General features: G+C 33.3%; 1 protein-coding gene across 3 annotated transcripts in view; it reads left to right on the top strand.

Annotated features, from left to right (window-relative positions):
- Positions 1 to 14,537, top strand: part of LRP1B (LDL receptor related protein 1B) — a 1,911,091-nt gene that overhangs the window by 1,219,538 nt on the left and 677,016 nt on the right. For all 3 annotated transcript variants that reach the window (XM_017523186.2, XM_037736613.1, XM_037736614.1), the window contains exon 21: positions 7,663 to 7,845. In XM_017523186.2, the coding sequence (XP_017378675.1) occupies positions 7,663 to 7,845 (183 nt within the window). The remainder of the gene's footprint in view (positions 1 to 7,662; positions 7,846 to 14,537) is intronic.

The raw sequence follows: 14,537 nt of genomic DNA on the forward strand, positions 1-14,537 counted from the left end.
GGTGACAGAGCAAGAAAAAAAAAGAAAGATCCAGGCTTGATGTCATTGTTAGTTCACAGCAAGTAGGCAGCATCCCCAAGGGAGTTTATCCCACATTACATAGAGAAAAGCAGGACAGTGTACTCTGACCAATCCCAAAACAAAGCAATTAGCCCAAAGTCTGGGAGGTAGCATTTATTTAATAAGCATCTGTCTTCTGAGGATCTCTAGAAACTGAGGGCAGGCTAAACTCCTTAGGGAGATACTAAGGTTCCCCTCAGACAGGAACAGGCAAAGGTATGTCCACATTCTGTTGGTTGATAGAATGAGGCTATGGCTGTGCTGCCAGACCAGCTTCTGCGTAGTGTCAGGGCTGGAAAAGAATGTCTGGAGAAGAAATTTGAAGCAAAAGGCTGCCTTAGGTGCAGGAATTATTAATACATAGTGATTCACAGAAAAGCTAAGAACAGAGCAGGGACTGACACATGGTAACTATAACACAGAGCTCTGTGCACATCCAATATACAGTGCTTTTTACTTTTCAAAGCACTTTACAATGAATCACAAATTAAAGGTATAGACTCCATTAAAATAACAGAAAAAGAAAAAGACTTTTCCCTCAGGTTGGTCTCACAATTTAAATATTCCTTTGTATTTGCAGCATCATTCTTAGCTATTTTCTAAGGGGGCTTTAACAATTTTTATATACTAAAAAGTATATTTTGAATAAAAATATTTGTAGCATACATACAATTTTTGCAATACTATTTTCATTTTTTTTAACATTAAGAAGAAAACAGGTTTTTTTTTTTCTGTCACTGTGCAGTTGCTAGTCTTCTAACTACAAATATTTAGTCACAGTGAATTCATTTAAATATTAGGATAAATTCTACAATTGCCACATTTCCTTCAGGGCTCTGTATTTATTTATTTATCAGATTCCCCAAATTGTATGCTTGGTTTAAATAGCTTCAGGGTAAAAATTCAATAAAATTATATTAGTTAAAAATATAACTGGTATCAGCAACATGAAAACACAGCAGTAAAACAGCATGCACTTATACATATAAATAGTAATCATTTTAACCCTCCATTGGGACAAGCCATATAACAAAGATAGATTGTGTTCCAAGCCCTGAAGCTTAGAAAACTAGGACTCTGGGAAACCATACAGGCTTGGAACTCAAGTTGGAATGGTCATCGCAGGCTCTTCAGAGTAGCTCTCCATCCAGAGGAAAATCAACAACAGTTAACAGAGGTGATTTCAAATTTGGCAAGAATCTCAAGAGAAAACAAAACCTCATGACTTTTTTTCTGTTTTCTGGCAGAAGAGGACAAGATTCCTAAATATCAACAGCCACCCAAACCTAAAAGATATTGACAAATGAGTTTGAGATATTTTTAATTTGTAGTGAGGGAATAGAATGAGAAGTGAGAAGTAAAACTCTGTGTGTGTGTGTGTGTGTCTGTGTGTGTGTGTGTGTGTAATAGTCTATCTGACTATGTATACACTTTTAGTGTCTTATACACTTTAAGTGTCTAAGCAGATAAAATAGATACATATACATAAACCGTTGTAAATTTGAAGGTTTTTGGAGATTTTAGTCTCTCTATTTATTGTTTAAATGCTCTCAAAGTGATCTACATAAACTGCAAGTCTCATTCCATCAGAATCTAGTCGTAGTCTTTCCTGGTTCCCAAATGCCTATAATGTTATATCCAAGACATTCAACACAACATACAAGAACTTTCAAGATCTAGATTTTACTCACCAATCTAGCTTTCTTTTTCTTCCCTATTCTGCTCACACACTACACAAAATTTTATTAATACTGCTGGCTTTGTTTAGAAAATCTTTTGTTCCACTTAACTTTTCCTTCTGCCTGACTCTTAATTCTGACCCAGAACTCTCCTTATTTTCTGTCATAAAAATACCTAGTATGAAATCCCCAAGCCCAGGACAGTTTCCCCCTTTATATGTTCTCTTGGCTTTCTTCTCTCATACCACAACACTTACGACCTTGCTTTGTAACTGCTTACTAGCCTACTTATTTGAAGAATCACTATTCTCCAATCTTTTCAAAGGCAAAAACATATGCCCTCCATTTTGCATCTGAACTCAATTGAAAGCCACTTATCTGGTTTTTCTACTTCTTTCTACTCAAGTCTCATAAAATCCATGTTTTCACACAGCAGCTTGGAAAACTTTCAGCAAGGTAAAGTAAATTATAGCACTATCACTTCTCCACTTAAAAATCTCTAATTGATACATACTGTGCTTATCCTAGCATTGTTTTTGGTAAATCTCTACAAGAGTCAGCCCCTGCGTACCTCTCAGGTCTCCTTTCACTCACCTGCTACCATTATATACATTTTTCTTTTTCTGTAAAAATTAAGTTCTTTCCTGCTTTGAGGTCTTTTGAATTGCTATTCTCTCTGTGTGTTCTTTGTCCTAACATTTTCGTGGCTAGCTCTTTCCCATCATTTTGGTCTCAAGTGCCACCTTCTGTAATCACCCTTTTTAATATTTTCCCTATAACTAAGTCACTCCTGATGGCAGTCATCAATGACATTGACAAAGTTTTTTATTTGTTCTCTTTTCGGGGCACATGGTAAGGTTGTAATTCCTGGGGCCTTTGTGGTTAAGTGGGACTAATATGATGGGGCCCCACCCAATGTGACTAAGTTTGGCCAATGAATTGTGATCAGAAATGACATATCTTCATTTTACATCTGATATGAGACCATCCAGAACTCTCTGACAACTACAAACATTCAAGTTGGTCTTTTATTCATCAGCTTGGGTCTTTGAATTACTACCACAGGGACAGCCCACCTAGTATTCCACAATACAGATGTAAAATGAGCCATAATTAAGTTGTATATATTTTTAAGATGCAGTGATTTTGTATTGATCTGTTATCACAGCATAACCAGTCTATTCTCTGTTATACCCTCTATAATATTACTCTGATCTGTTTTCTTCACAGCACTTATGACTTTCTTAACTAATCTAGTTCATTTCTTGTATAATTATTCATCAATTACATAAGATATAATATAATCAAGTTTTACGAGAATGAGTCTCTGTCTTGTTCCTTGCTCTATCCCAGTGCCTAAAAATGCCTACCAGGTTGTAATACTAGTCTGCCTCACACAACTAGTAATTTATTGATCTTTTCCTGCAAGAACAAATTTTATCATGATCTTACAATAGCATAAAATAAATGATAAATTTTATTAGAAAACAGGCTGAACAGCAGTGATTTAAATATAAAAATTAATGAGTTTATAAATGCTTTTTTATTTTATGAATGAATTATATTTTTGTTCTTGAGGCTTTATATGAGAAAAGCCATACAAGAAGTTGAAAATGGTATAATGATAAAACTGAGCAGACTCTAAAATTTAATTATGTGGATTTGAATCTCATCTCTGCTACTTACCATTTGCATAACTATAGGAAAATTAATCATTTCTGTAAAATGAGATGCTTTCAGTAGGCAATTCCATTTATTTATTTGAGACAGAGTCTTTCTCTGTCCCCCATGCTGGAGTGCAGTAGCATGATCTTGGCTCATTGCAACCTTCACCTCCTGGGTTCAAGTGATTCTCATGCCTCAGCCTCCCAAATAGCTGGGATTGCAGGCATGAGCCACCAAGCCTGACTAATTTTTGTATTTTTAGTAGAGACAGGGTTTCACCATATTAGCCAGTCTTGTCTCAAATTCTGACCTCAGGTGATCCGCCTGCCTTGGCCTCCCAAAGTGCTGGGATTACAGGTGTGAGCCACCACAACTGACCACTTATTTGTTTTTTAATCAAAAGGAGCTGATGGTTTGTCCTTTTTCCACTGGGTTTCAATCTACTGTAATTAATATACAGCATAAGCAAAATGGAATGCCATCTAAGCTAACATATCCACGCAACGTACACAAGAAGGGAGATAAAGAAACACTCAGAGAAATGTGAGGTCTTGGCATTCCCCTTGAAAACCACCTTGAGGGTCAAGAAAAGCTCTAACTTCCCAACAAAGGGAAAATATGCGTATCAATAAAAAGCATCATGTGTAACTTCTGAGCTTTTAGAAAACCCCTAAAATCTACTCATGAAGTTCCTGAATCTGTAGACCGAATCCTAGGTATTTTTGAAAGGCAAATTAGTCCTAAAAATCATGGACATTAGCTGGGTGCAGAGCCTGACGCCTGGAATCCCAGCACTTTGGAAGGCTGAGGTGGGAGAATCTCTTGAGGCCAGGAATTCCAGACCAGTCTAGGCAACAAAGTGAGACTCCCATCTATACAGATTTTTTTTTTTTTTTTAATTAGCCATATGTGGTGGCACACACCTGTGGTCCCAGCTACTTGAGAGGCAGAGGTGGGAAAACTGTATGAGTTCAGGAGGTTGAGCCTTCAGTGAGCCATGATTCTACCACTGTACTTAGGCCTGGGTGACAGAACAAGACCCTGTCTCTAAAACAACAATAATAAAAACAGCAAAAATGTGGACATTAATAGGTGAAGTCCTGAAGACAGGAAGGCAATCCAGGTTGGGGAGAATAATAAAAAGAAGACAATGAGATGCACATTAGTGATGTGTGTGTGCATTATTACAGAATTGTTATCCTCTTTAGGTTTGAAAGTTTACAGTGTTATATTGTATTTTCTTTTCTGGACTCTACCCTTGTTTTATGTTACTGTAATACACTTGTTTATGGTGACTGACCCTTAATAGATGCTATATTAGCATACGGAAGTTTAGACATGAGTAGCTTAAGGAGGAAAAAAAATCCCCAGGGAAATATAACATTTGTGTTTATATTTATAAGGTAAATATTTATTTAGAATAAGAAAACAAATGAGTGGATTCACTTATGAAGCACAAATAAATCAAACAATAGCAAGCAAAGCAAATGGAAAAAAATCTTAGACAATAACAGCATACGCTCTCTCCTCAAAGGTTCTGCTTTGATCTTTATAAAAGGGAGGTGCTAATGTATTTGAGGTTGGCCCCATGTAAAGCAGGTAGCAATTGTTAACTTTGCAAGGATTCCAGCCTAAGACTCTCCCCAATTTTTAAGATACTAGATAATATAGGTTTTTATAGGAAATTCTCAGATTTTTAAAAGGCCAGTAGGGTGTTTGTCAAATTAAACATACTGAGAAACAGAGTCAATATATGAGCTGCCAGTCTTTGGCTCTTATTTTAGAGAGTATAGAAAAATCAATAGATTACACCTTCCAGTCTTTATTAAATATTTGGAATCTCTGATTGGCAATTACCTGAAATATAATTTTTAAATGTTACTGGTTGAGCTCATACTACAAGCTATAAAAGTTAACTGAGCAAGGGTATGTTTTGTTTTGTTTTCAAGAAAAGTTAAGTAGAAGAAAACAAAACAAAAAGCCCTTTCATTGCTGCATGGAGGTGATCTCATAGAATGATGCACAGAGCTGAATGGGCCTTGGAGGTCTATCTGAGTTGTCTCTTTTTTCTTTCTGAATATTGAACTAATATAGGATTTTCAAGTTATACCCTAGGCTTAAAGACTTCACAATAAATATCTTGTTTATGAAACCAGTCCCAAAATAATTTTTAACAACTGTTGTACTTATGTACTTATGTAATAGGATCATCCCTCAATATCTGCTGGGGTTTGGTTTCAGGACCCTGAAGATATCAAAATTCAAGAATGCTCAAGTTCCTTATATGAAATGATACAGTGTTTGCATATAACCTGTGCACATTCTCCCGTAATATACTTTAAATCATCTCTATATTACATATAAAACCTAATACAATGTAAATATGATATAGTTGTTATACTATATGGTTTGTTAATTTTTCTTTTTTATTATTGCATTATTTCTTATTGTTTTCCTTTTTCCAAATATTTTGCAAGCACATTTGTTTGAATCAATGGATATATTTTCATATAGGACACTCTGCAGATACTAAATAAATATGATAGGAAATGATCACATTTTATAAATATCTTCACCTTGAGCACAGACTTTACCATCTTTATTGGTTGTATATGTGTAAACCAAGTATTTTGTTTAACCATAAAGATGATATGTCCAAAGTGAGAAGGAGTTAGATAGTTAGAAAACTAGAAAAAGAAAATTTTTGTTTTTAGAAGGGGATTTAAAGCAAGCCAAAACTAAATGCTTTATTATTGCATGTATTTTTAGCAGTCCTAACTTTTGAAATTGGTCCTAATGATTTTCTGTGAATTATGGTTCATGTTTTTGAGCCAACAGAACTTCTTTACACTTGCTTCCACAGGGTTATTTCTCCTTGGTTATTTATTAGTTCAACATTACTGCATTAGCAACACTTAGGATGTATGGTCAAGTCCATCTTGTGTATCTTTATAATACTGTATCATCTGACAGATTATAGTTGCTGAAAGTCTTTAAAAAAAGAAAAAATAAAGAACTAAATTATTTATATTATAGAAAATAACAGCAACAAAACTTTGTAGTTGAATTAATCGTTTATAGATATCTAATTTAATCCTCGTATCAACGCTGTTGATGCATTCTCACTGAACAAATAGAGGTCTCAAAAGAGTAAGTGGGTGCTTTGGTGATATCAGTGTTATTGTTAGCTTTGACCTTAGATTAATCTAACCTTAACTTATAACCATAGATATCTACCAAACCAGCACAAGAAATAATGAGAAATTCACTTGAACCTGCTTCAAATTTAATTGTATAGATCAATTGTTGCTATAGGTAGCTTATATTAACTATACAAGATACACAATAAATTCGTTACATTAAAACTTTGGTCTAAAAATATCTACTAAATATTTATAATAGTATTTGAAAATACAGATTAATATATCATATTAGATGTTAACACAAATTTTAATAAACTGTGCATTAGTTATGTTATTCAATTGTTAAACTGAAAAAACATCTATATCGCAACATTTATATTTTCTTACTTTTATTCTTACCTACAGAATTTATCCCATATCTTTAATCACCAGATTTGGGACAATAGTGTTATTTGATCTTTGTAATGATGAGTGTATAGTGTCTCATTAAATTATTACATTTAAGGGTCTATTCTGATTCTAGAATTGAAATCCTGCACCCAGTGTTATATTTATTATCTGTTTTTTTTTGTGTGTGTGTGTGTATTTCTCAAATTTTTGGATGCTATTCTTCAAATATTTTGTCAGTCAGAAAGTAATTATTAGTTTTTGGTTATTTGTTTCTTAATAATTTGAAAGAAATTACCTAGGGAAAGATAAGAAAGTCAGCCAAGGTCTTATCATTAAGATTAGAATGCATAACCTCATTTATGTGTCTTGGAGAAAAGCCCTTCAAGTATCTTATCCTTTAGACATGAATAAAAACTACAACAGAATATCCACAAATTATCTTACTTGTTCTTTTCTAATGTACATAGTACTTTCAGAAATTGTAGGGGAGGCAAAAAAAAAACCATCATTCTCTTACTATTAATGTTATTTAAATGAATTAGAAAACACTAGAGTACATTTATAGCTATTAACCATCTAAAGTAAAAATATATTATCTCTAGCATTAGAATAATGCCCAAAGAAAGAAAAAAAGTGGAAAAAAAAAAACCCTACCTTCAAGTAAAATCATAATTTCTCTCCTGTCTTACCCACCTCTGCTTCTCTCTTCCTCATTTCAATTTAAGAGATTCGTTCTCCTGCTGGTTGTAATGGGAATGAATTTCAATGCCACCCTGATGGTAATTGCATTCCTGATCTGTGGCGCTGTGATGGAGAAAAAGATTGTGAAGATGGTAGTGATGAAAAAGGTTGCAATGGTACCATAAGATTGTGTGACCATAAAACCAAGTTTTCCTGTTGGAGTACAGGTAAGTGAACATTGCTTTTAGCTTCTATTGGGGCTCCTTGAGTGTGGAGTTCTTTTGACCCATCCTTAATCTGTTTCTCACCTTTTTAAAAAGTAATCTTATATTTCTGGTAGATGTGCTCACATACTATATGTAACAATAAAAGAAACTAACATTTAGGGAGAACTATCAATGAGGCTAGCATAATTCTGTGAATGCTCTCTGCATGAATTCATAAGGCAAAGAGAAGTTTTAACTTGCTCATGTTCACAGAGCCAATATGTCAGACTTGGGATTTTATTTTATTTATTTATTTTTGAGATTTGGGATTTTAAACCAGGCAATCTAGAATACAGAATCTGGAAATTCAGAATCTAGAAAGAGACAAGATGCTAAGCCAGCTGGTAGCATTCCTCTTTCTGTAGATAAAGCTTCACTCTAAAATTCAAATGAAGATGACTTAGAAAGGAAAGACAGAATTATATGTGTTTATTTTCAACTAATCTCCTAAATTTTACTGTACTATTGCTTAATTCTATTATGAGGAAGATGCTGTCTGCCATTTAAACCTTTTATTTGTGGGTCACTGAGGCCACTATTGTGTTTCATAAAGATATTCTATTACTATGACTGTTTCATTTTGATTTCATGTGTGTTTGTGTGTGTGTATGTGTGAACACATAGGAAACCAAAATGGAAAAGTCATACTAATAAAATATCTTATATTCTACTATATTTTATTATATATTCTAGGTTCCAGTTGAAATGATAAATGTATTTTCTTCCCTCTTTATGCCAGATGATGTGTCGAAGTTTAGAGAAAAGTAGATTACAATGAGCTATTGTTGTGTAATTTGTGAAATGGTTGGTATCATCTTCCAAATAATCCATGGAAAGAATTTTCTGTATATTTCAGGATATCATCTCTGGGATCTCTCTTTGATGTGAAATTGTTTTTCAGTTGTTTAATCATGAAATCTTAGTGATTTCTTTTGTTCCCTATATTTACATATTCCAACCAAAAAGTACAAGTGAGAATTTGCAAAAGGTGTAAGCAAACGCTGTGAAAACCACATGGTTAACGTGCATTTAAAGGTATAAAAAGGCACTTTATTTCTTTTATTTTTTATTTGTATTTATTTATTTATTTATTTATTTTGGAGACAGGAGTCTCATTCTGTCACCCAGGCTACAATGCACTGACATGATCTCAACTCACTGCAACCTCCGCACCCCCCCCCCCCGGGTTCAAGCAATTCTCTACATCACACTCCCGAGTAGCTGGCATTACAGGTGTGTGCCACCACGATTGGTTAATTTTTGTAGTTTTTTAGTAGAAACGGAGTTTCACCATCTTGGCCAGGCTGGCCTTGAACTCCTGACCTCATGATCTACCTGCCTCGGCCTCCCAAAGTGCTGGGATTACAGGCGTGAACCACTGTGCTAGGCCCTTTTTTTCTTTTCTTAAATATGCTTCTTGGTTATAATTAACAATTCAAATAAGAAATAAGAAAAATAAATGCAAACTAACATAGGTAGAGATAAATACATATTCCTGGAGCCTATTCCTAGCAAGATAATTGTGTTTCCAAAATGTTTTTTTTTTTTAACAATATTTTTCAGTTATGTGACTCTCTTCAATTGTTACATAAGGAGTCATAATTTTAGGGTTATTTGTTAGAAAAATGTAGTTTTAAGTTTAGAAATGGTCTTTTTGGAACATATATTAATTGAAAATTAATAGATGAATGATTGTAAAATGAATGAATTACTGATGTCATAAACAAATTTTGTTTAATAGGGTAATCTTAACGCCAAAGAGCCAATTATTTGACTCAAGTTCACATACTTCAATGCATATATTGTGTATATTTTCCCCATATAACTCCTGGCATTTTCCTGATTGTATTAATCTTAAAACACAGCAGCTAACAGTCTTTAAAACATACATGAAAAAGAAAGTGGCAAAGTTTTGTGAAAACAAAATATAAAACAATATGGAAAATCCTGAGTTTTAACTACTTGGATATGCTATTAAAACAAATTTAGATGCAAAACATAAAACCAGGCTGTAATTTTTCTATACAGAAATAAATTATAAAGAAATTCACAGTAATGTAAATTCTCAAAGCTATATATTAGTGAAAACTGGTTTGAACTTTCTGTTGTGAAAAAATAAATATGCTGCAAAAGCATATAAACAATAAATATTAGGATTAAGTAAATTTAACAGAATATTTTTAGTGTTTGTGATTTATTTTAAAATATATATTCATATTTTGCAATGAGCACATATAAAACAACATCCTGTGAATTTGCTTTAACATAAAAACAAATCTGAAGAATGATGAGGATGGCTCATTTAATAAGGTTTTTAAATTCCTATACATTTGGAGAACTGAAATCTATGGGAAAATTTTATATGTGTTGACTTGAGATTTGGATTATCTATTTAAGAATGCTCTTAATTAAACCTCAGATGTTTCTACCAAATAGTTTTTAGGTAAGCAAAAATTTAATGTAAAATAGAACTGTGATACAACATATGTTGCACTTTAAAAGGAAAAAGTGAAAGGTAATAATTTAACCATCCATCTGCTTCTAATTTAACCTGTGGTTTGGATATAGTAAACCACAAATTATCCAACTTTGGAAGAGTTGCACAATTACAAAGTCACATTTATGATAGACTTCTATGAACATTTCAGTCATTACACTGAATCACAAACATAAGTAAATGTTTAAAATATGTATTCATCTGTAAAACTTCTGATATTTTTTCATTTACTTTAAATTCTCAGTTTGACAAGCTATGAGACCTTTAAACTACCCACAATGTTCAATCCAGAGTTCATGATTATTTTCAAAGATTTTTAAAATGCTAGCTTGAACACTGAAAAGTTTTTAGGCTAGTTAATTTATGTATGGTAGTTATAATAGCTTTTTTATACATAAATTGTCATCTATTGGTCTTTAAACATAGACGCATTAATAAGGTTTTTAAATTCCTATAAAGAAGAGAATGAGAGCTAACTTCAAGTACAATAGAACAGTCATCATTTAAGAGCTTCTAGTCTCAAAGGACCTATTTTTGACCAAGAATTGCATTGTACTACATCTGTTCTCTAACACTCCAGACTAACAAATAGCAGTTGTATTATAACTGGGGAAAAGGAAAGTGAATTTTCAGTCACTCCATCATGGAAAAGAAACTCAGAAATGACCTTCTTTAGATTAGAAAAATAAAAGAGAAGTTTGATATTACATAGTGATGGCAAGGTAACGGAAAAATAGGCCCTCCAGCTGCATGTAGGAAAATAAATTTAATCTTTCTGTCCTACTTCTAGAAATTTATGTAAAGAAAAGTAGGATTATATAAGGTTATATATGCATAAAGATATTCAATGAGACATTTTAATAGTAAAAAATTAGAAACAATATATTGCCTATCAGTAGTGATAGTAATAATAAATAGCTGTGTGTTCACACAAGTACTTTAATGTCATTAAGACAATGAAAAGGTAATTCATGTGAAGGTGAGACTTCAAGTTTACACTCGGAACTTTCTCTCTGCTTCTCTGTTTTCACTTCTCAACACACAGAAGTAATGATAAAATATAACAGCATAAAATAAGGGAGATACTGCCTGATGAACAAAAAATATATATCTCTGAGTAACATAAATATAGTACAGTAACAAGTGGTGTGCTGAGCTAAAGCTAAGTACTTTATTAGGTTGGGTATGTAGGCTAGCAGAAATGAACAATTGCTCAGGTCTTAGGGTCAATAGAAATAAAGCTGTCCCATGTGAAGCTGGGATCTGGAGGCAGGCATTACTGGAAATCAGAACCTGAAAAGAAATCCATTTGCTTTTGAAAGGACAGTTGAAAACATATATGTATCGCTGCTAGTTGCTGCCAGGGGTAGTTACCTAAATGAAGTCCCCTGCCTAAAGAGAGGGGAGGACACAGGCATGGCAATTGAGCCGAACTTCTGTCTGGCTTAAAGATTGAATCTAATAAAAGTCCCATATTGTATGGGAATAGAATCTCATTGTGTATATATATGCATACATATATGTATATATATACATATATATACATGCATACATGTATATATACATGTGTATATATGCATACATACCTGTATATATACATATATACACATATATATGCATATACGTGTATATATGTATATACATATATATGCATGTATATGTGTATATACATATATACATATATACGCATATATATGTATATACATTTATATGCATATAAATGTATATACATATATATGCGTATATATGTATATATGTTGTATTTCTGAACCAAGAGTGTTGAAAATAATGGGGTGGGCCATAGCAGTACCTGTAGATAGGGACAAGTGAATTCATAAAGTCAGAGAGAAAAATGAAAGTTCTGATCCAAATGAGATTGCACACCAGAATTGTAACATACATGAAGAAAGCTATCTCATCAAAATCAGTCATTACAAAATGAATTAGTCATGATTAAATGAAAATAAGCCATATGTCTGAAAAATAAGTTTACAATAAGTATGTTGAGATCCTCAAGAAAAAGAAATAAAAACTAATACTCCTAAAATGACCAAGAATTCAGCATAGATATGACAAGCAGAATAATTGCAATAGGAAAAGTGGAGAATGGGACTGTTTTCTTTAAGGGTGCTATAACAACTTATCATAAACTGGGTTGCTTAAACTGCAAACGTTCATTTCTCATGGTTCCAGAGACTGAGAAGTCCAAGATCAAGAACTGGCATATCTGGTGTCTGTTTAAGGCATTCTTCCTGGTTTGCAGATGGCAATCTTCTTATGATATGCGAGCACCACTCTCATAGCTGATTAACTCCCCAAGGCCCCACCTCCCAATACCATCATACTGGGGATTAGGATTTCCACATGAAATTTGTTGGGACACAAATATTCACTCCATAACACCTATAAGAAAAATGTGGTTCAAAACCACAGTGGGTTTATATTCTTTCAACATCAGTTGCTTGATAATAAATGAGCCCAGTAATGCCCATGTTGGTGAGAGTAGAGGAAGAAGACACGTTGCTTTCAGTGGAGATTGGTGAATCTCTATGGAAAGCAATGTATTTCAATGCTTACAATGCGTCTACAATTACACACACAATTCCACCTCTAAATATTTATCATATAGATATATTCATGCATTTGAGAAATGAGATGTACAAAGATATTTAAAGCTTTATTAAATGTTTCATAAAATTAAACTAATACATATATACATATACTCTTCCATGTACACCGAAGTTATCGAAAACTCTTTCAAATTTGACCATTATTGTAGGTTCCAAAGAAGTCTTAAAGTATTTCAAATAATTGACAGTTTGCAAAAAGCATTCTTTACACACAAAACAAATTAGAAATCTGCAGCAGAATGACTTTTTAAAAATGTATTTGACTTCAAAACAATCAATGGGTTAAGAAACCATAATACATATATTTAAATATTTAGAACTGAATGAAACGGGTAGTACTATACATCAAAATGTTTATGACTTTTTAAAAAATAGACTATATTTCAGACTAATTTTAGGTTCACAGAAAAATTGAGCAGAAAGTACAGAGACTTCCTATACACTCCCACCACTCTCTTATATACAGCTTCCTTCGCTATCAATATACTACACCAGAGGGGAACATTTGTTACTATCAGTGAACCAACAGTGACTCATCTTTCTCATTCAAAGTCGATGGTTTACATGAGGGCTTACTTTTGATGTTGTATATTCTATGGGTCTTGAAAAACATATGACATGTGTCCATCATTATAGTATCATGGAGAATAATTTTACTGCTCTAAACATCTTTTGTACGCTGTCTGTTTATTCTTCCCTCCCCCTTAGCTCCTGGAAGCTACTGATCTTTTTACCCTCTCCAAGGTTTTGCCTTTTCCAGAGTGTCATGTCATTGGATCTCATAGTATGTAGACCTTTCCATATTGGCTTCTTTCACCTTGTAATATGCACTTAAGTTTCCACCATGTCTTTTCACAATTTTGTAGTTGATTTCTTTAAGCTTTGAATAACATTCCAGTATCTGGATGTACCATAATTTTTTAATCTGTTCACCTACTGAAAGACATCTTTGTTGTTTCCAAGTTCTGGCAACTATGAATAAAGCTGTTATAAATATCTACATATAGGCTTTTGGGTGGACATACGTTTTTAATTCATTTGGGTAAATACCAAGGAGTCCATTTGCAGGATAGTATGGTAAGAGTATGTTCAGTGTTTGTAAGCAATGGCAGAACTCTTCCAAAGTGGCTGTACCATTTTGCATTCGTTCACCTGTGGTGAATTAAAGTTCCTGTTGCTCTATATCCTTGAAAATCTTTAGTGTTGCCACCGTCCCAGATTTCCATCATTCTGATAGGTGTACAGTTGTATCTCATTACTGTTTTAATTTGCATTTTCCTAATGACATATTATTTTCAGCATCTTTTCAAATGTTCATTTGCCATTAAATTCCTTTAATCGTTAAATGTTGCAAACAAGCTAACTAGGCCAAAATAGGGCACTAGATGCAAATATGATATTTCTGTCTAGTAGAATGCTTTGCATATTTGGAAGTCATTACAATGCACTGACATGGACACTTCTCTATAATTACACATTGGATGAAAAGTGAAGGAGCACAAGAGAGGGCACAGCATGTCATACTG

Source organism: Cebus imitator, unplaced genomic scaffold (assembly GCF_001604975.1).
Source record: "Cebus imitator isolate Cc_AM_T3 unplaced genomic scaffold, Cebus_imitator-1.0 Scaffold27, whole genome shotgun sequence".
Classification (NCBI taxonomy): domain Eukaryota; kingdom Metazoa; phylum Chordata; class Mammalia; order Primates; family Cebidae; genus Cebus; species Cebus imitator.